Source organism: Microcaecilia unicolor, chromosome 1 (assembly GCF_901765095.1).
Source record: "Microcaecilia unicolor chromosome 1, aMicUni1.1, whole genome shotgun sequence".
Classification (NCBI taxonomy): domain Eukaryota; kingdom Metazoa; phylum Chordata; class Amphibia; order Gymnophiona; family Siphonopidae; genus Microcaecilia; species Microcaecilia unicolor.
Genome location: NC_044031.1, coordinates 563,539,103 through 563,565,851, shown reverse-complemented (window position 1 = coordinate 563,565,851; position 26,749 = coordinate 563,539,103). Strand labels below are relative to the sequence as shown.

The following is a 26,749-nucleotide window of genomic DNA, read 5'->3' as shown; positions in this document are numbered from 1 at the left end:
TTCTGGAGTTATCCTCCGAAGAACCGTGGAGATTGGAGTGTTTTCCGACCCTCATCACGCAGGACGAAGGGGCTCTTCTGCATCCCAACCTCCAGTCCCTGGCTCTCACGGCCTGGATGTTGAGGGCGTAGACTTTGCCTCTTTGGGTCTGCCAGAGGGTGTCTCCCGCATCTTGCTTGCTTCCAGGAAAGACTCCACTAAGAGAAGTTACTTCTTTCATTGGAGGAGGTTTGCCGTCTGGTGTGACAGCAAGGCCCTAGATCCTCGCTCTTGTCCTACACAGACCCTGCTTGAATACCTTCTCCACTTGTCTGAGTCTGGTCTGAAGACCAACTCCGTAAGGGTTCACCTTAGTGCAATCAGTGCATACCATTACCAAGTGGAAGGTAAGCCGATCTCAGGACAGCCTTTAGTTGTTCGCTTCATGAGAGGTTTGCTTTTGTCAAAGCCCCCTGTCAAGCCTCCTACAGTGTCATGGGATCTCAATGTCGTTCTCACCCAGCTGATGAAACCTCCTTTCGAGCCACTGAATTCCTGCCATCCGAAGTACTTGACCTGGAAGGTCATTTTCTTGGTGGCAGTTACCTCGGCTCGTAGAGTCAGTGAGCTTCAGGCCCTGGTAGCCCAGGCCCCTTACACCAAATTTCATCACAACAGAGTAGTCCTCCGCACTCACCCTAAGTTTCTGCCAAAGGTTGTGTCGGAGTTCCATCTGAACCAGTCAATTGTCTTGCCAACATTCTTTCCCCGTCCTCATTCCTGCCCTGCTGAACGTCAGCTGCACACATTGGACTGCAAGAGAGCATTGGCCTTCTATCTGGAGCGGACACAGCCCCACAGACAGTCCGCCCAATTGTTTGTTTCTTTTGATCCCAACAAGAGGGGAGTGGCTGTAGGGAAACGCACCATATCCAATTGGCTAGCAGATTGCATTTCCTTCACTTACGCCCAGGCTGGGCTGGCTCTTGAGGGTCATGTCACGGCTCATAATGTTAGAGCCATGGCAGCGTCGGTAGCCCACTTGAAGTCAGCCACCATGGAGGAAATTTGCAAAGCTGCGACGTGGTCATCTGTCCACACATTCACATCTCATTACTGCCTGCAGCAGGATACCCGACGTGACAGTCGGTTCGGGCAGTCAGTTCTTCAGAACCTGTTTGGGCTTTAGGATCCAACTCCACCCCCCGAGGGCCCTGTTTGTTCTGTTCCAGGCTACACTCTCAGTTAGTTGGTAAATTTTTTAGGTCAATCTCAGTTATGTCCTCGCCGTTGCGTGGCCCAATTGACCAAAGTTGTTGTTTTGAGTGAGCCTGGGGGCTAGGGATACCCCATCAGTGAGAACAAGCAGCCTGCTTGTCCTCGGAGAAAGCGAATGCTACATACCTGTAGAAGGTATTCTCCGAGGACAGCAGGCTGATTGTTCTCACAAACCCGCCCGCCTCCCCTTTGGAGTTGTGTCTTCCCTTGAAGTGTATTGTCTTGCTACATACTGGACTGGCCGGCTCGAGCCGGTTTCGGGCGGGAAGACGGCCGCGCATGCGCGGTGCGCGCGGGCGCGCGAGGGCTAGCAAAGGACTTTGCTAGTGAAGTTTCCGATTGGAGGGGCTGCCGTGGACGTCACCCATCAGTGAGAACAATCAGCCTGCTGTCCTCGGAGAATACCTTCTACAGGTATGTAGCATTCGCTTTATGTGTTAACGTGCAGATCTTGAAAGCGATGCGTTCTTGTACTGGTAGCCAGTGTAGGTTGAGACGCAGAGGCTGCGCAGAAACCAAGCGCGATTTTCCCAAGATGAGTCTCGCAGCGGTGTTCTGGGCAGTCTGGAACTTTCTCAGTAGGTGCTCCTGACAGCCCGCATATATCCCACTGCAGTAGTCTAGGTGAGACAGGTCAAGCCAGTGGACGAGAGTGCGGAAGAGCTCTCTGGTGAGACAGAACCGTATACGCCGCAGCCTCCACATTGCATAGAACATCCTCTTGGTGACCGCTCGCACATGCAGGTCCAGTTGTAGATGAGGGTCCAGCTCAACGTCTAGAAGTCTCATTCAAAATTGCCCATATAAGAGCATCATACAAAATTGCCCATAATAGAGCGCACATTCTTCATGCAAAATTGCCCATAATAGAGCACACAGTTTAAGAATAACTGAGTAACAGAAACTGTTCAAGCTAAAGCATAGCATGCATCAACTTAGCTTAATAAATGCTGGCTTGACAACCCCACATTTCAACTGTTGATTTTCAACAGGGCCTGATTTGATTCACCCATAACAGGGCTTCATCAGGAACTACTCAGTTGGATCATACTGTCAGGGGTATCGGTCTCAAGCTGACTAAACTTCTCTTACAACCGAGTTCCCCCGTCGGTTGCATTTATATGTGGAGACTGTTTGAAAGCTGGTGCTCTGAGAGGTGTGCATTACTGTGGAAAGCGCCGTGCCTGCTATTTTGGTCTTCCTTCAGTAGGGTTTGGCGTTTGATTTAGCCCGTAAGAACATAAGAATTGCCATTCTGGGTCAGATCGATAGCCTGTGTACCCCACTATCCTGCTTCCAGTAGTGGCCAAACTTGATCACAAGTATCTGGCAGAATCCTAGAGTAGCAAGATTCCATGATACCAACCCCAGGAGTAAATAGTAGCTTTCCCCATGTCTACCTTTAATAGTTTATGGACTTTTCTTCCAAGAACTTGTCCAAAACTTTTAAAAAATGCATATATGCTAATTGCTGTCACCAGATCATCCAGTAATGAGTTCCAGAGCTTAACTATTCATTGAGTGAAAAAAATGTTCTCCTGTTTGTTTAAAAGTATTAACCATGTAACTTCATGGAGTGTCCCCTTGTCTTACTATTTGAAAGAGTAAACAGTCAAATCACATTTAACCTTTCTACACCACTCAGGACTTTGTGGTCCTCTTACCATGTCCTCCCTTCAGCTGTCTCCTCTCTAAACTGAAGAGCCCTAACCTCTTAAGCCTTTTCTCGTATGAGAGGAGTTCCAGCCCTTTAATCATTGTAGTTGCCTTTCTTTGAACCTTTTCTAATTCCGCTATATCTTTTTTTTTTTTGAGATACGGTGACCAGAATTGCACACGATACTCAAGGTGAGCTTGCATTATAATATTCTTTGTCTTATTTTCCATCCTTTCCTAATAATTCTTAGCATTCTGTTTGCTTTCCGGGCCACCACTGTGCGCTGAGCAGAAGATTTCAATGTGTTGTGCACAAAGACACCTAGATCTTTTTCTTGGGTGGTGACTCCTAATGTAGAACCTAGCATTAGCTAACAATGATTTGGATTATTCTTCCTAATGTACATCACTTTGCATTTGTCCACATTATGGGCCCTGTTTACTAAGCCATGCTGTAGGTGCGCTAATGCTAAAGACACCCATAGGAATATATAGGTCTCTAGCATTAGCGCGTGCTAAAAGGTTAGCATGCCTACAGTGCTGCTTAGTAAACAGGGCCCTAAATTTCATCTGCCATTCGGATACTCAATTTTGTAAGGTCTTGCAATCTGTTGACCCAGGTCATTATTCCATTTGTTAAAAATCACCAGTCCTAGTACAGATCCCTGGGGTACTCTACTGTTCATCTTTCTCCATTGAGAGAAATGGCCATTAAACCATACTTTATTTTTTTATCTTTTGACCAGTTCCCAATCCTTAACAGAAAATTTCTTCCTGTCCCATGGCTTGTTAATTTTCTCAGGAGTTTCTCATGAGGGACTTTGTCAAAAGCTTTGTGAAAATCTAGATACACTACATCAACCAGCTAACCGTTAACCACATGTTATATTGAGCATTATCCAGTCTTCAGGTACCATGGATGATGGTAATGACATATTACAGATCACTAATAGTAGATCAGTCCTTAACTCTTTATCCAGGTGGCGGCTCTCTTGCTTCTAGGGCAAAGTCCAGAGCTCGTCCCTGGCAGCTCACCTGCTTGTGGTGATGTTCTTAAAAGGGGTCAAACATCTCAGCCCTACTTTTGAGAGTTGCTCTTTCTCATTGGAACGTATTTTATCCTCAGTGTCCTTGGTGGACTCCCATCTTCCTTTGAGCCTTTGAAGCATGCTAGCCTGCAGTACTCTATTCTGAAGATGGTGTTACTAGTAGTGCCTTTTTCAGCCATACTGGCCTTCTGTAAGGATCCCTACCTGTCTTTCTTGGAGTACTCTATTTCGATAGGGACTATTCCATCTGTTTTACTCAAGGTGATCTCTCCTTTTCATTTCACTCAGTGGTTCTGCCAGCCTTCGAGAAGAATAATGGTAGTGACTTCTTCAACAAGATCCATAAGCTGGACGAGTGGACAGGGGTGTTAGGCTATTTGAAGGTGACTAATCCCTTTCAAAAGCCTGACAAGATGTTTGCCCTGTTTCAGGGGCTGCATAAGGGGAAGGCAGCCTACCTAGTGAGATGCAAGGTTGTGGTGGGGCTGCAAGCTCACTTGACCTGAGCCTGGGCAGCACCCTGGGCAGAGGCTCATACCATTCTTCATGGAGATATCTGCCGAGTGACAACTGGCCATTGTTGCATTACAAGATAGTCAACCTGGACATATGAGATGTCTCCTTTGGCATGACACTCATTCAGAGAACCTTGTCTTATCCCCTACTGTTAAGGGACTGCTCTAATGGGACAATAAGGAAGTTGACATTTTATTCGTACCTGTTAATTTCCTTTTCCTTGAGTCCTACTTAGACAGTCTGGGACCCTTCCTGGAATACTGCTGTATTAAGGATTGTTTCCTTTCTTGCTCGAAGCAGGGAATTATGGTTATTAATTATAATGTTCTGCAGGGTTATCCCTACAAGGAAAGTTGTTTTTTTTTGTTTGTTTGGATATTACTGCTTGAGCAAAACAAATACTGAAGGATTCCAGTAGGCACCTTCCCTTACACTAGTAATGTTATTGAAGAAGTTCAGATTACTCTACCTCCATCTGCTGGTCAGGAAAAGATATAAACCACTGGTATATTGGGACTCAAGGAAAGGAAATTAACAGGTATGAATATATTTCACCATTCATTTCATTCTTAGCTTGTTTAGTGGTTTGGTTTACTAAAGCTGCTTTTTTTCTCATTTTAGGATGATGGTCAGGCGCACACAGTGTCCCAGCTAAACGTGGTAGGCATGGAAGCTGCAAATCGCTCATTGTCTGTGGACCGGCAGCTGTTGGACCCTAAATTTGAGAGTTACCGGTTGTCCCTGGACCCGCTGCCTTGCTATAAGGTGGAGCTAGAAGCGGGTGAGTGCTGCCAGTACATCTGTTTTTGCCACTTGGGACTCTGAATCTGTCTACTTCTGCTTTGGCTTTGCATTGTTTATTTCTGTTTTATTCTCTGTTATGGTGTGAGTTGTGCCACGCTTAAATGGAAATTGATTTCTATCTGCGTTCACACTTCATGCTGGAGTTACTTTTAAACATTCACCTGTGTTTATTTTATTACTGGTGTAACCCCGGTTTACCCCTCAGTCATGGCCGCCAGCTAAGCTCACTGTTCCCAGGACTAGGATTCACAAAACAAATTGTATTTCAGATGAGCTGAGCACAGACTGGGGCCGAAGAAAGTCTTCGGTAGGCCAAAGGGTATTCCCGCCCTGGAGGATGCAAGTGTTCACTTTCAAATAACAACCAGCAGTCTCAGTAGTAAACAAACTTTCTTTTACTGGATTGTCATAAAACCCCTAGCCACCTGCCTGGGGTTACTCCGCAGCCATTTAGAGGGTCTATCCCCAGCGTAGGTGTTCCGCCTGCACGTGCCACTTGTGCTGTACACTAGCACCCTCCTCCCACCGATTGGGTCACAACTGCCTCTGGGCGAGCCTCCCGCTCTCCAATTATCCCCAATGATTTCTAGGTTACTGGAGCCACACTCCCAGTGGTCCCACAGTTCCCAGAAAGCACTCACAGACCCAATATACAAACCACCTGGATTCTTTACCAGTCCAGACAGGCAGAGTCAACAAAACTAAACAGGTTTATTGTCACACTAGAACAGTTAACAAAAAAAATGTGCAATCAGCAAACAATAACAGGTAACTGAAATATGGATCAATTATAACATTAACTAGACATTTGCATACTTCCTGGAAAGTACCTGGGGATATCAGGACATATATAGCTGTACACCAGTTAGCAAATATAACTGTTTCTTTACAGTGCTTCAGCAACTAGCTCTCTCTCTCTCTCTCCTCCCGGGCTGAAGCTGAAACAATAGCCAGCAACAACTGTTGGGTAATTTCAAGCAAACAAAACAAAAGAGTGAGGCGGACTCAAAAAGGATATCAAATAAGAGTCTTTATTGTAGAAGTCAAAACCGACCAGACCGGCCGTGTTTCGGCACAAAGACCTGCCTCAGGGGTCAAACAAATATGTTGTATTATGGTGAAAATGCTTGACTTAGAGAAGACGTCAAGATCTTTGATGTTTAAATCGCCGTATCTTCCCAAATGAAGAACCGTTCTGCGATGCAACAACACTTTGCCGAGAAACCGGTGATATAATGAATGGAAGGCGTTGTTACATCGCAGAGTGGTTCTTCATTTGGGAAGATACAGAATTTTAGTGAAACTAAAAGAGGTCATGCACTTTTCTATAACTGCTTTAACATAAAACATGCACCACCTGCTGGCCAAACTAGAGAAATGCACTTCAAGTTAAAAAGGCAATTTTATAAGTTTAAAACACATTGTTCTGTCACATGAATCAACAACGGTTCATAAACCAACCCTCTTTTCTTCAGTTTGTGAATAAGAATCCAAAGTCACATCTGGTCAAAGTCCATTAAAAGTCTGTCCCATCCCGGGTTTGGGATCCTCTGGCTGGCTGGAAAGAATCCTACCCGGAGAGGGGCTTCTCTGTACCCATGTCCCTCCCACCTGGGGTGTCTTTCTCCACCAGACACTCTTTCTTACAAGTCCTCTCAACGGGGGCCCTACTCAAACTCTGTTTCCATCAACCAGCCACTCCAAAGTCCACCTATTCAAATCCGAGACTCCTGCTCTGTTCTGAGGGTCTCAGCAGGGATTTCAACCAAAGCCCTCAAGCCACTATCCACAGTCCCTTTTGTATCTTCTTTGTTCCACCTCTGAAGGCTGGATTTCTGTGATTTCCACCCACCAGACCAGCTCTACCAGTGGAGGAGTGGTCTAGTGGTTAGGGTGGTGGACTTTGGTCCTGGGGAACTGAGGAACTGAGTTTGATTCCCATTTCAGGCACAGGCAGCTCCTTGTGACTCTGGGCAAGTCACTTAACCCTCCATTGCCCCATGTAAGCTGCATTGAGCCTGCCATGAGTGGGAAAGCGTGGGGTACAAATGTAACAAAAGAAAATAATGATCCCCAAAAATCCTTGCATCTCCCATCCACAGCAGAGGCATTTTTTCAGGATGGGGGTGGGGTCACACTGGTTACGCCTGGAGCCATAGCAGCCAACTTTTCAAAATGATAGGCTTAGCACCCCCAAACAGAAATTTACACCTTCTAGACACAATCAAGGAGTTTGCTTAATATTGGGGGTGTTCAAGCACACATAGCGCTGGCTCCTATGCCTGCAACAACTGATCCAGGTATAATTAAGCACTTCCATTGCTCCAAGATTGATGTAGAATTTTCTCATCAATTTCCTAATATGGCAGGTAGATTTGTTGTTATATTTGAGGCTTGTGTGGAGATGATATGCTGATGGACATGTTTGGTTTATACACAGTGAGACTTTTGAGGAGAAATAGACATTGACCTCCATCCCTTTATAAATTTGTTCCCCATCAGGAAGTGGGTGCATAACTATATAAGGAAAAAAAATCTCCTAGAAAGATTAGAAGTGATATAGTTTTCAAATGTGCTTGTTAACCCAATCTAATTCAGGGGGCGGGAGGGGGAGGGGTTCTGAGGGAGGTTTAGGCTACCTTACATATAGTTCTTAGTGAAATGCAAGACCTTGTGCAAGGTGCAGTCACTTGGTAAAAGTCATCATAATGCAGTCAACGTTTACATAGTCATTAGATCAGGGGTGGGTACCCACAATCCTCGAGGGCCACAACCCAGTTGGGGTTTCAAGATTTCCTTAATGAATTATCATGAGGTTGATTTGCAAGTACTGCTTCCATTGTATATGAATAGATCTCATGCATATTCATTGTGGAAATCTTTTAAACCTGACTGGGTGACTGTAAGTAGTGGGGGGGGGGGGGGATGATAAAATCATTGATGATAAATGATATGGATGAGTATACCCTAATGCGTTGTATTTTTCAAAGGTTACATTATTGGTTCTGTTAATAATGTTGAATCATCAATAAAAATTGTTCAAACCTAAACCTGACTGGGTTGTGGCCCTCAAGGACTGTGGTTGCCCATTCTTGCATTAGGGTAGCATTTAATTTTAACTATGAGGAGCTTAAGAAAAGTGCATAGGTACATAAGTATTGCCATACTGGGATAGACCAAATGTCCATCAAGCCAAGCATCCTGTTTCTAACAGTGGCCAAACCAGGCTACAAGTACCTGGCAAGATCCCAAAACAGTATATTACATTTTATGCTGCTTATCCTAGAAATACCTCACACAATTCAGTAGAACACATACATGTATGCAGTCAGTAAAGCATTATGTATGCAGTCGAGTAAAGCTCGAGTATTGACAGGCTATTTTGCTGATTGGTGCGATAACAACCCCTTGAGAAAGCTGAGTTGTGCAAAACAGGCACCTGTCGGGGATAGTCTCGCACTTCAAACTAAAAGCTAAGTGGAGCTTTTTTCATATCTATAAGCACTGCCTTGTCAAATCGTTAGACCGTTCATATATAAAGCTCCCAATGAGTATGCAGTATCAGTATAACCATACCATGGGTACTTATAAAAGTAATAAAGGAGAAAAAAGTAAAAAATAAACTAGAAGTAACTAAGGAGGGTGGTAGGGTAAGTCGATGATTACAACTGTCGCAAAACAGGGGCATTGAAGAGAGTGCAAGTGGACCCAAGCGACCTATGAGACTTCCCTACTTTAAGACATAATGCTTTACTGACTGCATACATGTATGTGTTCTGCTGAATTGTGTGAGGTATTGTTACCAAGTCACAGTTGAACAGTGCCATTGCTAGTAGATTGTATATCCTAGAAATAAGCAGTGGATTTTCCATCAAGTCCATTTTAATAATGGTCTATAGACTCTTCCTTTAGGAAACCATCAAACCTTTTTTTAAACCCTGCTAAGCTAACTGCTTTTACTACATTCTCTGGCAACGAATTCCAGAGTTTAATTGCACGTTGAGTGAAGAAATATTTTCTCCAATTCGTTTTAAATTTACTGCTTTGTAGTTTTATTGTGTGCCCCCTATTGCTAGTACTTTTGGAAAGAATAAACAATTGATTCACGTCTACCCGTTCCACTCCACTCATTATTTTATAGACTTCTATCATATCTTCCCTCAGCCGTTTTTTTTCTCCAGGCTGAAGAGTCCTAGCCACTTTAGCCTTTCCTTATAGGGTTATTAAGCAGTTAATAAGGATTACAAGTCTGCATAAGACAGCTTAAAAGTGCACTTTATCTGGGCTTCTACAGTGGTATCTCACAAGTTGGAAAAAAAGGTGAAAAGAACAGATATCATCCAGCATAGCTACATGGTACTCTGATTCAGACCATTATATTCAGAAGGCATCCTTTAAAAATAGAATGCAGGATGACATGAGGAATGTTGAACAATGTAAGCACTGGAATATAAAATAGTAGCACAGTAGCTAAATTAGTCTGTACTGAAAAAATATCTGGCAGTTTCTTTTTAACCATTTTCCTGATATACCGCCTTTCTTAGCCACAGAAAGGCGGTATATCAAGTCTTATCCCCTTCCCCTTTGCTCATAATCTTCTAATCACACTGGCAAAGGGGAAATTAAATAATAAGCAAAAGGAGAAAAAGTGATAACATAAGGAAAACCTCCAATGTAAAATTATATACAGTACAAAATCTGTGTGTTCACCTTGTTTTTAATGTTAGTAGTAGTGTGAGAGAGTTTCCAGTTGTCTTTTGTTGGTCTCCCTAAAGCAACTAAAGTGAAACATGGTCCATGAAGGGGGGACCAGTTATTTTCTTGACTACACTCAAAGACAGGAAAGACAGACAAAAAAAAGCAAAAAGAAAACAATTCTTCTGGAAACTGTTTATTCACAATCAACACATAAGATAAGTACTCCAAAAAATAATATTGGTGAACTGGTATTGTTTGCAGTTTTTGAAGTTCCTTTATAGTCTAAGTTGTTTGATATGTTTGTGTACAGTGATTAAATGGAATCAATTTGGCTATTGTTTGGTTGGTGCCACTGCATGATCACAATATAATAATTTTTGATTAATCTTTAATGGCAAAAAGCAGTTTGAATCCTGCCTGCTAGTTGGAATATTTGGAGGCAAGTTATGGCACTGAAAGAAAAAAGAAGCAAGATGTAACTGACTAGGGAAATATGGGCTAGGTTGTTAAAGCAGCTGCAGAGGTTTTGTGTCCAGGAGGCACAGAGAGCCTGGAATTATCTCCAACTATGCGTATAAGGCCTCTTCAGAAGTCACTGTTGTCCAGGCAGTTCACTTGGTCACAGGAGTTTGAGCTTCACTTTTTCTCTGCAGTCATTAATTCGGAGGGAGCTGGCATAGTGGCGGGTTCCAACGTACCTCTTCAAAGGAATGAACCCGGAGCTTCCAAACTAGGTAGTCGTCACAACAGATGCCAGTCTATCCAGTTGGGAAGCATGTTCAAGTACAGCTGGCACAGGGTTGGTGGTTGCACAGGAAGTCTTCCTGCTTACCTATTGGCTGGAGAACATAGCAGTTCGATTGGTTTTGCAGAGTTTTCTCCCACTAGTGGTTGGGACAGCAGTGTGCCTCATGTCAGACAATGCTACAACAGTGACATATGTCAGCAAGAGTGTAAGGTATGTACAGAGATTGTCTTGTTATGCTCGTGGCACGCATTGTAGAAGTTATGAATCTGGGATTTTTCAGCTGGAATGTTCTGGGTCCAGGTGAGTGTGAGCTGGGGATCTAGACCTTTCAGGTGGTAGTGGACTGGTGGAATCCGCTGATGTATGACTTGATGGGAGTCTCTCATGAATGCAAAAGATGAGCAGTTTTTCAGCTGACAAAGGGAATAGATGCTGTGCATGTTTAGTTCTCAGCTGTATCCTATGCAGGATCGCCAAACATTGGAGTCTGGTAATTGTGGTGGCCCCAAATTGGCATTGGTAGCAGTGGTACACTGACCTGATGAGGTTGTTCGTAAGGAAGCCACTGCAGTTTCCTTAAATTCTGGGCCTGTTACAGCAGGGATAGATTCTCATGGAAAATTCAGATCCCTTTTGGGTTACAGCTTGGCCCTTAAAAGATAAGGGTCAGGGTGGAAGGGCTACTCCGCAGCAGTGATAGCTACGCTGCCGAGAACACATAGGACGTTGACCTCTGGCATATTTGTAGGTCTGGCGAGTGAAACCTTGTGTTAGAGTTGAATGCTAGTGCCACATCAGGCAGAGGCTTTGGTGATTTTGGCCTTCCTCCAGACAGGCTTCAGTTGCAGGCTGTATCTTCCCTTAGGGCACAGGTAGCTCTGGTTTGTATCTGTGTCTGCGTTGAAAGTGTTTCTTTGGGAGTATATCTGGAAATTGTAAAGGCAATTCTGTAAAGGGCACCTAGTGTCCTGTGGAAGCACCCAAATGCATACATCATCATCCTGGTCCATCTCCAACAGTGTGGTTTGCCCTTAATGTGGCCTCAATGTATGTCATATACAGATCGTGGGGGTAGAGTTGTTGTGAGTCAAAACATTGGATGTGGGCAGAGCTGGTAGGCACCCTAGACAAAGCTGTGAGGATGTGCAAGGAGTGGCAGACTACAGTGCAAGTTTAACAACAAGGCAGTCGTTCTCAGAGAGGTAAGTTCAATTAAAGGGGCAGAGCTGGGAAAATGTGTGAAAATTTGATATGCAAGGGAAACAGATAAGTAAGAAATTGTATGCATGCATTATAATGGCATACAGGGATAGCAGTACCGTATGAGCCAGTGACATATCACCAAAACCTAATCTGTGCTGAGGAAAAAAAAAGGTCATTGCAGGTTTGCACAGGGGCAGAGAAAGGGAGAGGCCAGAACCTGCATGCACAAGGTGCATGTGGCCCAGCAACATCCTGCAAGGATACATCTCTTAAATCAGCGCTGACACAAGTATATATATGCACTAATGCCATATATGTGGACACAGTCTGACATCAAGGACTCAAGAAGCACAGGTCAAATTTCTGCCATCTCACTGCTCCACTAGGCTGCACTATGGCCGTCAATCCGTGCACCAGATAATAGGAATTGATACAGGTCCTGTGCTCCATAGCACTGATTTTGGAGGATAAATATGTGGGGGCAAAGTGGCCACCAAACTGAAGAAATGATATGGAAGCAGTGGTAATAAACTGGCCTGGGGGGGGGGGGGGGGGGGTTGGGGGAGAGGTGACGGGTCAGTATCCATTAGGTTAAAGGAAAGGTAGGTGAAACGGGAACAGTCGTGGAGGAGTGGCCTAGTGGTTAGGGTGGTGGACTTTGGTCCTGGGGAACTGAGTTTGATTCCCACTTCAGGCACAGGCAGCTCCTTGTGACTCTGGGCAAGTCACTTAACCCTCCATTGCCCCAGGTACAAATAAGTACCTGTATACAATATGTAAGCCGCATTGAACCTGCCATGAGTGGGAAAGCGCGGGGTACAAATGTAACAAAAAATAAAAAAAAACCACACATATATGCTCAACAACTACCATTATGAACAGCGCTATGCAGCACATGTCCAGGGACACCACTACTAATTGTGCCAGTGATATCCCATTAGACCATACTGGGCGGCAAAGAGCAGATACAGGCTAAGATGAGAAGTGTTCCTTTTCTATCCTCAAGAGGGCCAGGTCATGTATCAGGAAGGGACCCCCTGTGGTAAAAATAATCTCTCCTCCTTCGTCTCCCTTTCTAAACAGCTTGAAGCAGTGAAGAAAAAGGACAGGTACCTGCAGCAGCAAAGGCCTGAATATCTGGAGTGGGTACAATGGCAGTTGAAAGAGGGATAGGTAAGTAACAATGCACTCTTAATATGCCCACACATTGATGACATCCATAAATGACTGTCTCTGCTGCCCCTGTCACTAGATGGACCAGGCAGCCACCCAGGGTTGGGAGAATATGGAGTCTTCCAACATAGCTGTAGTGTGCACCTGGGCTTTCACCAGCTTCACTTCCCTTCCCATTTCCAGGCCTGCCCCCCTTCGCCTTTTCATAGGCTGTCCTGGAGATTAAAGAAGCAGCAGTGCAGTGTAGGCCCTGTAAATATAGGCCTGCGCTAAGGCACCGCTAATTGCTGCCCTGTGCCAACAGGAGGTCTGTTTTGGGTAGGATAGGGGCTTCAAGGCACAAGGTGTGGCTAAAACTGTTACCATAAGTGTCTTGGCGACTTGAGAGGATAGCACCAGAACACCAGCTGTTTTATTAAAGAACGATATCCATTTCACTGCATAGCTTACACAGACCATGATTCTAATACCTGCCTTGCTTCCATTTTAGCTGCAGGACCCCCTCAAGGTGCAACTACAGGCCTGGCCCCAGCTCTACAGCCTGAGGAGTTGGAGGAGGAAGTGGTTATAGAGTAAGGAGAGGCAAAGGAACCTGCTGCCATTAGTGAAGGGGGAACCATTGCTCTCTCCACCAACCCCAGCTTCTACCCCACCCACCCATGCCTCACTCACTTGCTGTGCCACTCCTGGGGGAGCAGGACCCAGATCAGACAGTGGAAGCTATATCAGATGTTGAGGAGGAACATGTCCCTCTGCAGCAGTCTGGATGGCGATGATACCTGGATATAAAGGGACCTGCCAGTATGTGCAAGTGACGTGATATGGGCAGTGCACTGACTGCTGATGAGAAGCATTCAAGGACCAAAAGAGGATTGTGGGACTTCTGATCTCCAGCTTTGATGTAATATTTGAAGGTGTTGAATGAATTTCATAAGTCAGATTGTTTGTGCTGTTTTGTAGACCTAGGAAGAGTAAGCCTGCTACAAAGGTCATGATAGCATGCTGGCTTAAAGAGGTAGTCTCCTTAGCATACCTTTTGAGAGCCTCCTGAAGGTTGAAGGGCCCATTCCATTAGAGGAATGGCAACATCAAGGGCTAAAGTTCATGTCTCACCACTGGAGATGTGCAGGGTAGCAACATGGTTGTTGCTGCATTCCTTTTCCAAACATTACAGACTGGATGTCCTCACCAGATGGAGTGCTCAGAGCAAAGGTGGTTAAGTGTTGTCAGGTCCAGTGGGGTGCTATGTTACATCCCATTCATTCTGGACTGGTCTGGAAGATAATTAAAGAGAAAAAACTTCTTAACTGCTAATTTTCTTTCCTTGAGTCTTTCCAGACCAGTCCAGAGTCCTGCCCAGTTGCAAGAGGATGGTGGCCTGATTTTTTTCTTTTTCTCCTTTCTTCTCTGGGTCCTGAGAGCTTGGGGTGTGCCTCCCGAGTGATTTGGTAATCTGTTCCCTCTCTGGGAGCAGATTTGCCTACATATGCCACTTTGTAACAAAAAGTACTGAGCTGATTAGATCTGCATGGTACCCTATATAGGGTTTTGAATTGCAGGAACAGTACATGTATCAAAGGACAAAAAATGATCTGTATGAATACTGAAAAAACAGCTATTCTAAAATGAGAAGTATGGCATAGTGAGACGAGTAAAGCTTTGATGTATGTTACAAGCCATAGCCTAGTGGTTAGAGAAGCACTAGGTATGTCAAGGTTCAAATCTACTGACAATTGTGACTTTGCTTACTTTATCCTCGGGTACAAATCTAGATTATAAACCCTCTGGGGATGGGAATGTCTACTGTTTCCTCCATGCCTTTGAGGGTTTTCCCCTCATTTTGGGAGGCAATTTTAATAAGGTGTTTGATCCTATGATGGACAAGTAGAGGGCTTTGGCTGTTGTTCACATTGACAAGACCAAAGGGGACCCTATGCTTTAATTTGTTGGACTTAATCAATGTGTGGCATGTACTCCATCCAGTTGACAGAGATTATACCCATCACTCTAGAGCCCATGACATGCAGCCTCAAATAGATTATTTACTACCCTCCAATGCTCTCTGGTCTCGGGTATCAGAGGCAGAAATTGGGCCTTATGAAGTATTCAATCATGCCATGGTGTGGATGGAATTGAGGTGGTCTCGGCTCTCGAAGGCTTTTTGTGTCTTGGAGGTTCTCCCTGCAATTATATACAGATCCACAGTTTGCTCTCTTTCTCAAACATAAATGGGCTGATTATGTTTTGTTTAATCAGTCCCATACCGTTACACCCAGTTTGTTTTGGGAGACAGCGAAGGTGGTCTTGAGAGGGGATATAATAGCCTATTATGCATATCAAAAGATAATGCAAGATAGGATCATTCTGACTTTGGAGGCACAGGTCTGGTTGGATAGACAATGCTTTGGCTAAAAGCTCAGTTGTTGACTTCTCAGGCTGCTCTTAATGAACTCCTTTATCAGCAGACTAAGAAGTATATCTTGTATTATAAATGTCAACTGTGTCAATTTTGGTAATAAATCAGGTAAATTGTTGGCTCGCCTAGCCACAGCAAAAATCAGGCTCCATAGGGTGACCAATTTATGTACTAGACCTGGGGTGCTTATTAGGAATGATGAGGGAATATTGAGGCTTTTTCAGGATTTTTATATGGGTCTCTACACACAGCCCCTAGAGTTGGGCTTGGAAGGTGCTACTTACTTGTGCACTACAGACTTACCAGCTGTCTCTACTCAAGGTTGTGTTTTGTTGAATTCTCCTGTTATGGAATGAGAAGTGGCACTTGCGATTACTCAAAGTGCACTTTGTAAGTATCCAGGTCTGGACGGGTACAGGGCAGAATTTTATAAACTGTTGGTGGAGGAAATCTCCACCCCTCTGATGACAGCATTTAGTGAGATGATAAGCCAGATGGAGCTTTCTGATAGTCTTAAGAGCCCAGATTATGGCATTTCCTAAAGCGGGAGAGATCCCAATACAGTGGAATCATATAGGCCGATGTCCCTTGTTAATTATGAGGCTAAATTACTGGCTGAAATTATGGCCAATAGACTTTCCAGGGTGTTACCCCATTTAATTGCAGATTCTGAAGTAGGTTTTGTCCAAGGGAGATGTTCAGTTTAGAATGTTTGTTGAACTTTGACATCATTGGAAGCGGTAGCTCATCGCAATGTCCCATCAATACTTGTTAGCTTTGACACAGAAATATTGTTCAGTGGGATTTTCTGTTTGCCACTTTGGATGCATATGGTTTTGCCATTTTTTTTCAGGAGGTTGTGCATACCTTATATACCAGTCTCCAGGCTGTGTTGTGTGTAAACGGCTTACAATCGGAACCTTTCCTAATTCTTCAGGAAACTCAGCAGGGATGCCCCTTGTCCCCCTTTACTTTTTATCCTAACCCTAGATCCCTTGATTAGAGAAATTCATACTAATCCAGAGATCAAAGTGTTCAATTGGGCCATTCTGTGTACAAGATTGCGGCATTTGCTGATGATTTGCTTGTTCACTGATCCCCTAGCTTCCCTGATAGCTTTGTTGGAAAGTATACATGAATATGGGGATTTTTTTTGGTTTTTAGCTAAATTATCTCAAATTGGAGGCATTGTCAACAGATGACTTGATGATGCAAGGGTGGTCTGGGAGGTTCCTGTTGTAGTGGGCAGATGGATATTTTAAGTATTTAGGTATTTATTTGATGGGAGCTGTTTCTCAATTATATCGTCTTAATGTGCAAAAGCTGTTAGCATTATCTCAGACCCAATTTATACAATGGCACAACCTACCATTTTCTCTTATGTGAAGGATGAACTTATACAAAATGTCTTTATTCCCCAAGATGTTGTATATGTTGCAGTTACTCCCATTATATCTTCTTAAAAAGGATATTAGGCTTTTGTCCCATCTCCTGACTAGCTTTTATGGTGTGGGAAGAAGCCTAAGCTGAAGCTTCCATACCTTTAAAGCCGCTGGTCTGATGGAGGGCGCAGACTACCGGATTTGGAGCAACAGAATAGAGCATGTCTTTTGTGTCATTTAAAAGACTGGGTTTTTGATTCTTCTGACTATACTCCGATCTCATGAGCTTTTCTGACCCCCTGGTCTGTCTCCTTGCTGCATATGTCTGTTACATCTTTCCCCAAGCACTTGAAATGCAGTTTGATCCTAGGTCCTTTTGTAGGCAGTTTGGAGGGATGTTGCACAATTTTGGAACCAGGATCCACAGTTCAGATTTGCTTCCGATTTGAGGTAATTCTCCCAGGTGTGGACTCCGCAGTGTTTTTGTATTGGAAACGGGAGGGGGGGATCCAGTGTTTAACTCATGCGTTGTCAGCAGATGGCATTTTACTGAGTTTTTCTGATTTGCTCCAAACGTCTTGCGTCAGACCCACTGATGAAGTTGCTTACGTTCAGTTACAGCATTATAATCAAGTCATCTCAAGAGCAGTGCTCCGAACCCATTTTAGTAGATCATTATGGAACTGGCTGGATTCACCTACAGGGGATTGGCTGTCAGTTTCAGAGTTCCATTATCAGTTGGCTTAGAGACAGGGTAAGAGGGATTTGGGATCATATTGAGTAAGTGGAGGGCCGACTTGGGGGAGGAGACGACAGTGGATCTTGGTCATACTGTAGCCAGTATTCCATCTGTCACCATTGCCACTGATTTGAGAGAATGTCAATTTTGGGTGCTCCTTCAAGGATACTTTACTCAGTGACAAGCGAGACATATGGGAGTCTTGTCCTCCTCAGTTTGTCTTAAATGTCAAGGCTCTCAGATTACTCTTCTTCATGCTTTGTGGAGTTGTCCTCCTATATTAAGTAGTAGTAGTATATTGGTGTTTGGAACACCTTTTTAGCTACCTTATGAAGGTGGTGGGTCATAGGACTGATTGTTCTCCTTGGGTGCCATTTGGATAGGTGTGATTCATTTATTCATTTAATCTTCTAAGGGTGGGGTAAACGTTTATTTGTGTGGAAAGCGTGTCTTGTGGTGGGGAAAATGTATTTTACAGCATTGGGTGAGACAGGTTGCTCCCTCATTTTGGCAATGGAGGCTGCAACTCAATAGCATAATGCTATTGGAATTACGGAATGCTCTCCTTATGTTTAAAGGACAAAAATCATTTTATCTGTCTGGAATGATTGTATCCAATCGTTACATCATAAGGCATGAAGCTTTGTTTTGAGCACATTGCATTTGTTATGAGATTCGTGCTTATGAATTTTATCTCTCTTTTCTATTTCTCCTATTTGGAGATATAAGAGCAAGATCTCATGATAATTTTGTTCAGTTGGGGGGGGGGAGTTGTGGTGGGTAGTTGTGGAAGGGAGAGTGATTGATTTGAGCTCAGGACAGGAGAGTTCTCACCTGTTTTCTTTTTTGGGGGGGCGGGGGATTCCTCTCCTGACCTGTGTATACTCATATTGAAAGTACAGATATTTTATTGGGTGGGCTATGGAGGAGTAGCCTAGTGGTTAGTGCAGTGGACTTTGATCCTGGGGAACTGACTTCAATTTCCACTGCAGCTCCTTGTGACTTTGGGCAACTCACTTAACCCTCCATTGCCCCTGGTACAAAATAAGTACCTGAATATATGTAAACTGCTTTGAGGGTAGTTGCAAAAATCTCAGAAAGGCGATATATCAAGTCCCATTTTCCTTTCCCTTAAAAACGCTTGGTGATTACACTGTTCTGTATTGGTAGGCTAGCATTTATATTGCTGGTTTGTCTTTGTCCTGCTGTTTTTTTTTTTTTTTAAACATGTGTTTACCTTTTGTATGGTTCTTGTTCTCACTGTTTATTGCCAATAAAACTGTTTCAACATAATTGTACTTCTTAATCCAAATAAATCATATGGAATCTTTACTGTGATTTGTTTTATAAGAGGGAGAGTTTGTCACTCTATATCATGCTATATGTGTACAGTAAAGACCATTGTAAGGTGATCCAAGTGCTGTAAACGTTGAGGATTAATTTATGATTTGAGCCAAGATTACCTGATCCTTCTCTCTTTTTCTCCTTTGTACTTAATTGCCCTGGTCCCTTCCTTCCTGTTTCTTTATTCTCTAGCTATAATTCTAGCTCCAACCTGAAGAGGCAGATGCTGCCAAAGAGAAGTCACAGGTAAATCATACTGGCAGAACAGAAAAACTAACGCTACTCAGCTCAGAAGTTGAATTCCCAGCATTAAAAGCTTGCATCAAGCTTAGGGGCTTGTGCATTCTTTCCTGCATTGAAAGGTAAAGGTTGTTGCCTTCATTTTCATTTTATATGAAAGGCTGGTAATTTGTGCATTTTTTTGTGTGTGTGCAGGAGTCCTTCCTATATCAGTCACTGAGCTATGCACTATGCCTGTCACAAGGCTTATGCCCTTTATTACATTAGCCTTAAAGTAGAAATTACCACAGGATATTCTGCCTTTGCTGTGTGGCAGTGCTATGCAGTACTATTGTCTTCCACTTGGTGGCAATACAGAACAAACAAACAGAATGTGGAACCTAGTCAGTTGCAAATAATTGTATTTATTTTTATTTGTTAAATGTATTATCCTGACAAGCCAGGTTAAGAAAAGTGTTTTGCTTTTAGAAGTATTTAAAGCAGTGGGTCCCAAACCTGATCCTGCCTCCACTGCATGCAAATCTCTTTCATGGATATTCATTGTAGATATCCTGAAAACATGACTGGCTGAGGTGCCTCCAGGATCAGGTTTGGGAACCACTGAGGTGAATTCCCTAGATAACATGGAATTTGTTGGTGGCAGAGGGAAATGTTGAATTCTTGTACTAGGGCTTCTGCTGAATCCAAGTGTAACACTGTGGCAGTGGATGCCCCACAGCAACAAACATAATTATTGTGTTTAGTTTTTAATTAGTGCTTCTGTTCTACTATGAGATATTTGTATGAGTATTGGAAACATTGACAGCCTTTGTTTTGTGCTTTCTGGAAAGTACGTATCTTATGATTGATAAAGAAGTTCAGTGAATAGGTTGTTTAGTAGGAGATGTTTTTCTTTTCTCTCTCCTTCGTCACCTTTTTTATGCAGAACAGACTGAATATTTTGACGAGAATTTTCTCCCTGCAGCATGTATTAATAGGCCGCTAGTGCCAGACTGGGACTGTGAACTTTAATCTAGAACTGGTTTTAAAACATTTTCTGTGGATCTAAGACAGCAACTGAGAGTTCTGTCGGCCTCCCTTTTGTTCCACTGAAGTTGAAAAGTTGGAGGCAGGGAGGATGCCGCCTTCAAGGTCTGTTGGTGCTTTTTTTCTTGTGCCATCATTCTGTTCTTGGGGTGTTTGGCTCTTTCCTTTACCTGCTGCCAGGAGAAGACAATTTGATAAGCTCAGCTCAGGAGAAGGACCTTGGGGTGATAGTGTCTGAGGATCTCAAGGTGACAAAACAATGCAACAAGGCAGTGGCCATGGGCAGAAGGATGCTAGGCTGCATAGAGAGGGGTATAACCAGCAGAAGAAAAGAGATGTTAATGCCCCTGTACAAGTCATTGGTGATGCCCCACTTAGAGTATTGTGTTCAGTTTTGGAGGCTGTATTTTGCTAAGGATGTAAAAAGACTTGAAGTGGTTCAGAGAAAAGCAACAAAAATGGTATGAGGTTTGCGTATCAAGACGTATGAGGAGATACTTGACCTGAACATGTACACCCTGGAGGAAAGGAGAAACGGGGTGATATGATACAGACATTTAAATATTTGAAAGACATTAATCTACAAACAAAGCTTTTCCAGAAACAGGAAGGTGGTAGAACTAGAGACCATGAATTGAAGTTGCAGGGGGGGGGGCTGACTAATGTCAGGAAGTACGCTTTCATGGAGAGGGTGGTAGATACCTGGAATGCCCTCCTGTGGGAAGTGGTAGAGATGAAAACAGTAACAGAATTTAAAAATATGCGGGTTAAACACAAAGGAATCCTGTTAGAAGTAATGGATTCAAAGAAGACTTCAGTTTGCGCTCTGATTGTGGCTGAACAGATTCGGCTTCAGGAGTTGGAATATAAGGCCAGTGCTGGGCAGAATTCTAAGGTCCGTGCCCTGATCATGGTTGGACAGATTTGGATGGGCTGGAGCGGGGCTTTGATAACAACTTCAGAAGTTTTAGAACAAGGACACTGCAGGGCAGACTTCTAAAGTCTATACCCTGAAAATGGCAAGGACCAATCAAGATCAGGTTTACACAAGAAGTATCACATCATACCTTATGCTATGAGTTATGTTGTTGGGCAGACTGGATGAACCATACAGGGCTTTATTTGCTGTCATCTACTATGTTATGTTACTATGTATGTGACCTCTAAAAACTGAACACAGTACTCCAGGTGGGGCCTCATCAACAACTTGTAGAGGGGCTTTAACACCACTTTACCACTTTTCTTTTGTGGTGAAGAATTGGAGTTTAAAATTGTGACCCCCCCTAAGAAAAATTACCTTGGCTGAAAGCTGAAGATGGGAGAATTCTTTTGGGGGTCACTATGACAATGAGGGGTGAAGCCACTAGTCTTGTGTGTGGGTACAGAGAGTTCTAGCCCTAGTGGACAGGATAAAAAGGGTTGAGTTGGTGGAAATGGGGTCTTTACCTGCCCCTGCTGAGCACCAAGGGGGATGTCCCGGAACTCAGTGGGATAAATTTGCAATGACTGGTGGATGAGATCCTTGTCCCAAGGGGAAAAGGTGCTTGCAGCCGGTTTCCCCGGTTTGGGGAGCCTTAAGAGAAGGGAGTGCCTGGTAGGAAAAGACATCAAAGGCAGAAGGGAAATGAGAGTGGAGGAGCCACTAGAGGGGATACTGCCAGTGCTCAAAAGAACCCTGATCTGGGATGGGCCAGAGATAAATGTGATGTTACTTGGATTTGTCTTATGGCCTCTATATGCATTTGAACTATATATATTACACTGCTGTTCAGTAAAAGGAAAGTTCAAGTTACTCATCAATTCTGCTGGTCATGAGCCTTTTGACCTACCTGGATTTAGCCTGGCTCCGGCCTATGCCCAGCTCGACTGAAGTACAATCTGTTTTGTGGATCCTGGTACCAGGCCAGGGGAGCTTAACCAGCAGCCCTGCCTGAGGGGTAATGGAGGATTACACAATGTTTCAAGAACATCCAGAAAATTCGATTGTGACAGAGAAAGTACCTGCATATAATAAATATAGATCGCTTTGGTTGTATAAATAAGTTCCATAACACATTCAAGTAGATTTGAATAGAACAATCTTGAGAATAGCACAAATAGAATTTGGCTAAAGAAGCAGCAACATAGTCTATCTGTAGTGAAAGCAGAGAGGAAATGAAAGAGAGTGATGAGAACAAAGCCAACTATAGCGAGTTAAACAGAAAAACTGTAAAGGTTCTAGAATTGCAAAAGAAAGATACTTTAAAACCAAAAGCATGATGAAATTGAAGAACTTGACAAATGCCATAGTACCTTACAATTTAAAAATTATATTTCAAATTTTTTTGTAAGAAGTATCGACTGAAATTAGGAATGAGAGATATCAGGAGGGTAATTTACTGTAAACGGTGGAAGAAATTGTTGACGATGAAAGACTATATTGGAAAAACCATACAATGATGACCAACAGCAGAGGCGGGGCTGGTGTTTGGGAGGCGGGGATAGGTCTGGGCAGACTTATACGGTCTGTGCCCTGAAAATGACAGATACAAATCAAGGTAAGGTATACACAAAAAGTAGCACATATGAGTTTATCTTGTTGGGAAGACTGAATGGACCGTGCAGGTCTTTTTCTGCCGTCATCTACTATGTTATATTTATATTTGCTGATAAAGTTATAAAGATCAGAGAAAAGGAAATAATGTGGTAAAGAATCTGTCAGAAAGTAGGCATCTGCAGACAGTTTAGCTATGGAGTCTGGGACCCTAAAGAGTTTCTTAGGAATACAAATATTTCTTAGCAGCTGAGTCCTTAATTCATATCAGTGGTAGGATACTAGGGATGTGTCTTCGGTTTCCAATTTCAGTTCAAACATATAATATGCATAAAGAACATACTCTTAAGTCAACATTACTTGTATAAAGTAAGTGTTAGAGCTAGAGGGCACAAATTGAGGTTGTTGGTTAGTAGACCTTAGAGTAACAGGAGGAAATACGTTTTTTATAAAGAGGTAAGTGAATACCTTGAATAGCCTCCAGTAGAGTTGCTGCAGGCAAAAACAGTGACGGAATTTTAAAAAGCATGGGATAAACAAAAGATCCTTATATAGAAGAGGATGAAATCAAAACAAAACTTAAATGATCTCATGGGTTGTTGATGTGTTATAATGGTGGTGCTTAGATGGCTACTCCAGTAGTTGGGAAGGAAGACCTGTGTTAAGCAGGCTTGTAGGATCTGTGTCCCAAAAATGGCAAAGACCGATCAGGATCGGTTGGAGGCAATTTCAGTAGTTGGATAATTGGGAAGGAAGGCCAAGGCTGAGCAGATTTCTGTGTTCTGATCCAAAATATATAATTCTCCTACAAGGCTGAAGGAGTGGTGTACATTGAGGTACAGTAGGTATTTTTCTGTTCCTGGAGGGCTCAGTTACAAAATAAGATTTGGAATTTGAACCTGAAATTCCTTGGTTCACAGTCCAGTGCACTAACCACTAGGCTACCCCTCTGCAGGGACATCTGGCCATTTGCTAAGAATGCTGCCATATTGTCTCTTGTTTCTTGCCATTCATAATGTGGATGTTCCAGTTTGTAAAATAGCTGTTCATGCTGGACGTCTCCTGCACATGGATGTCCATCTCACATGTTTTCAAACAGGAAATCTGGACGTATTTCCTGTTCGAAAATACCTGTGAAATGGACATCCGTTTTGGACGTTATGACCTGGGCATATCTATTCTGACTTGGATGTCCTTTAGAAAATGTCCCTCCACATATGATGGGCATGATGAGAAATTGCAGACTGCCCTGGTTGTGATGCCAGTGTTCAGTCACGAAGTTAGTTAGTTACACATGCTATACTGCTTGGCATACAATCACAAGATCTCAGTAGTGTAACCGCAGAGAGTGATGGGTGCAGCTCTGGCTGTCTTGTTGTAGAAACTGGATGGACCATGCAGGTCTTCCTCTATCGTTTACTATGGTGTGTTAAATGCATTAAAGATATTTTTATACACATTCAGTTTTACACACAGTTTGAAATGGACTGGAAAAATATCTAAATACTGGGAAAAAGTCTGGAAATGATCCAAAGTGAGCTGAAAAGCTTTTGCTGTAACACCTCTATAGGATTCAGAAGTGAAGCATGGGCTTACGTAACAAGGGTATATATAAAATGTATGCATTGATATATGGTGTTAGGGAAGAATGCTTACCCTTGGGGGACTTACTACTACTATTTAGCATTTATATAGCGCTACAAGGCGTACGCAGCACTGCACAAACATAGAAGAAAGACGACAGTCCCTGCAAAGAGCTTACAATCTAATAGACAAAAAAAAAAAAAATAAAGTAAGCAAATTAATTAATGTGAACGGGAAGGAAGAGAGGAGGATAGGTGGAGGCGAGTGGTTACAAGTGGTTACGAGTCAAAAGCAATGTTAAAGAGGTGGGCTTTCAGTCTAGATTTAAAAGTGACCAAGGATGGGGCAAGACGTAGGGGCTCAGGAAGTTTATTCCAGGCGTAGGGTGCAGCGAGACAGAAGGCGCGAAGTCTGGAGTTGGCAGTAGTGGAGAAGGGAACAGATAAGAAGGATTTATCCATGGAGCGGAGTGCACGGGAAGGGGTGTAGGGAAGGACGAGTGTGGAGAGATACTGGGGAGCAGCAAAGTGAGTACATTTATAGGTTAGTAGAAGAAGTTTGAACAGGATGCGAAAACGGATAGGGAGCCAGTGAAGGGACTTGAGGAGAGGGGTAGTATGAGTAAAGCGACCCTGGTGGAAGACGAGACGGGCAGCAGAGTTTTGAACCGACTGGAGAGGGGAGAGGTGACTAAGTGGGAGGCCAGCAAGAAGCAGATTGCAGTAGTCTAAACGAGAGGTGACAAGGGTGTGGATGAGGGTTTTGGTAGAGTTCTCGGAAAGAAAGGGGCAGATTTTACGGATGTTGTAAAGAAAGAAACGACAGGTCTTGGCAATCTGCTGGATATGAGCAGAGAAGGAGAGAGAAGAGTCAAAGATGACCCTAAGGTTTCGAGCTGGGGAGACAGGGATAATGAGAGAGCCATCGACAGAAATAGAAAACGGGGGGAGCGGGGAGGTGGGTTTGGGGGGGAAAATGAGAAGCTCGGTTTTGGTCATATTTAATTTCAGGTGGCGTTGAGACATCCAGACAGCAATGTCAGACAAGCACGCTGAAACTTTGGTTTGGATGCAAGGTGAGATATCAGGGGTAGAAAGGTAGATTTGGGAGTCATCAGCATAGAGATGGTAGGAAAAGCCATGGGATGAGATTAATGAACCAAGGGAAGAAGTGTAGATAGAAAAGAGGAGGGGACCAAGAACAGAACCCTGAGGTACGCCGACAGGCAGAGGGATAGAAGCAGAAGAGGATCCACCAGAGTGAACACTAAAGGTGCGGAGGGAGAGGTAGGAAGAGAACCAGGAAAGGACAGAGCCCTGGAATCCAAGTGAGGACAGGGTATTGAGAAGTATGCTGTGATCGACAGTGTCAAAAGCAGCGGAAAGATCAAGAAGAATGAGGATGGAATATTGACCTCTGGATTTAGCCAGTAATAGGTCATTGGAGACTTTAGTAAGCACAGTTTCGGTTGAGTGGAGAGGGCGAAAACCAGATTGTAGTGGGGTCAAGAATAGCATGTGAGGAGAGAAAATCAAGGCAGCGGCGGTGAACAGCACGCTCAAGTAATTTGGAGAGAAAAGGAAGGAGGGAGATGGGTCGGTAATTAGAGGGACAAGTAGGGTCGAGTGAAGGCTTCTTAAGGAGAGGTGTGACCACAGCATGTTTAAAGGCAGCAGGGACAGTCGCAGTGGAAAGTGAGAGGTTGAGAATGTGACAGATAAAAGGAATAAGAGCAGGAGAGATGACATTAAGAAGGTGGGTGGGAATGGGATCAGAGGAACAGGTGGTACATTTTGAGGAAGAAAGGAGAAGTGTAGTTTCCTCAATAGTAACTTCAGGAAAGGAGGAAAGGGAATGAGGGGAAGGAGAGAGAGGAGAACGGACTAGTGGAGGGAGAGGTGGTGAGGTAGAGAAAGCAAGGTTTATCTTTTGAACCTTGTGAAATAATTCAGCAAGGGTCTGAGGAGATAATGAAGGGGGAGTTGGGGGAGGGGGCACCTTGAGGAGAGAGTTCAATGTGGTGAAGAGAAGTCGAGGGTTAGAGCCAAGAGAGTTGGTCAGTTGGATATAATAATCCTGTTTGGCATGTAAAAGAGCAGATTGGAAGGAGGTCAGCATGAACTTAAAGTGTAAGAAATCAGCAAGGGCCCGAGATTTCTGCCAGAGGCGTTCGGCAGAGCGGGTACAGGAACGTAGGTAGCGGATATTAGAAGTCAGCCAAGGTTGTGCAACTGTCCAGTACAGAATTTGTGTAGAATTCCCCCCCCCCCCCGCAGAATTCTGCAAAGCTGCTATCAGCATCTGCTCTTTCCCCTGGGAGGTGAGGAGAGGGGGACAACAAGCTGAGACTGTGTGTGTAGGGGGGGGGGGGGGGGGGGGTG

The 26,749-nt window shown here is 43.7% G+C and overlaps 1 protein-coding gene across 1 annotated transcript in view; it reads left to right on the top strand.

Annotated features, from left to right (window-relative positions):
* NUDCD1 (NudC domain containing 1) overlaps positions 1–26,749 on the top strand; it is a 219,090-nt gene that overhangs the window by 8,619 nt on the left and 183,722 nt on the right. The window contains exon 2 of the mRNA XM_030218074.1: positions 5,100–5,259. Within this exon, the coding sequence (XP_030073934.1) occupies positions 5,100–5,259 (160 nt within the window). The remainder of the gene's footprint in view (positions 1–5,099; positions 5,260–26,749) is intronic.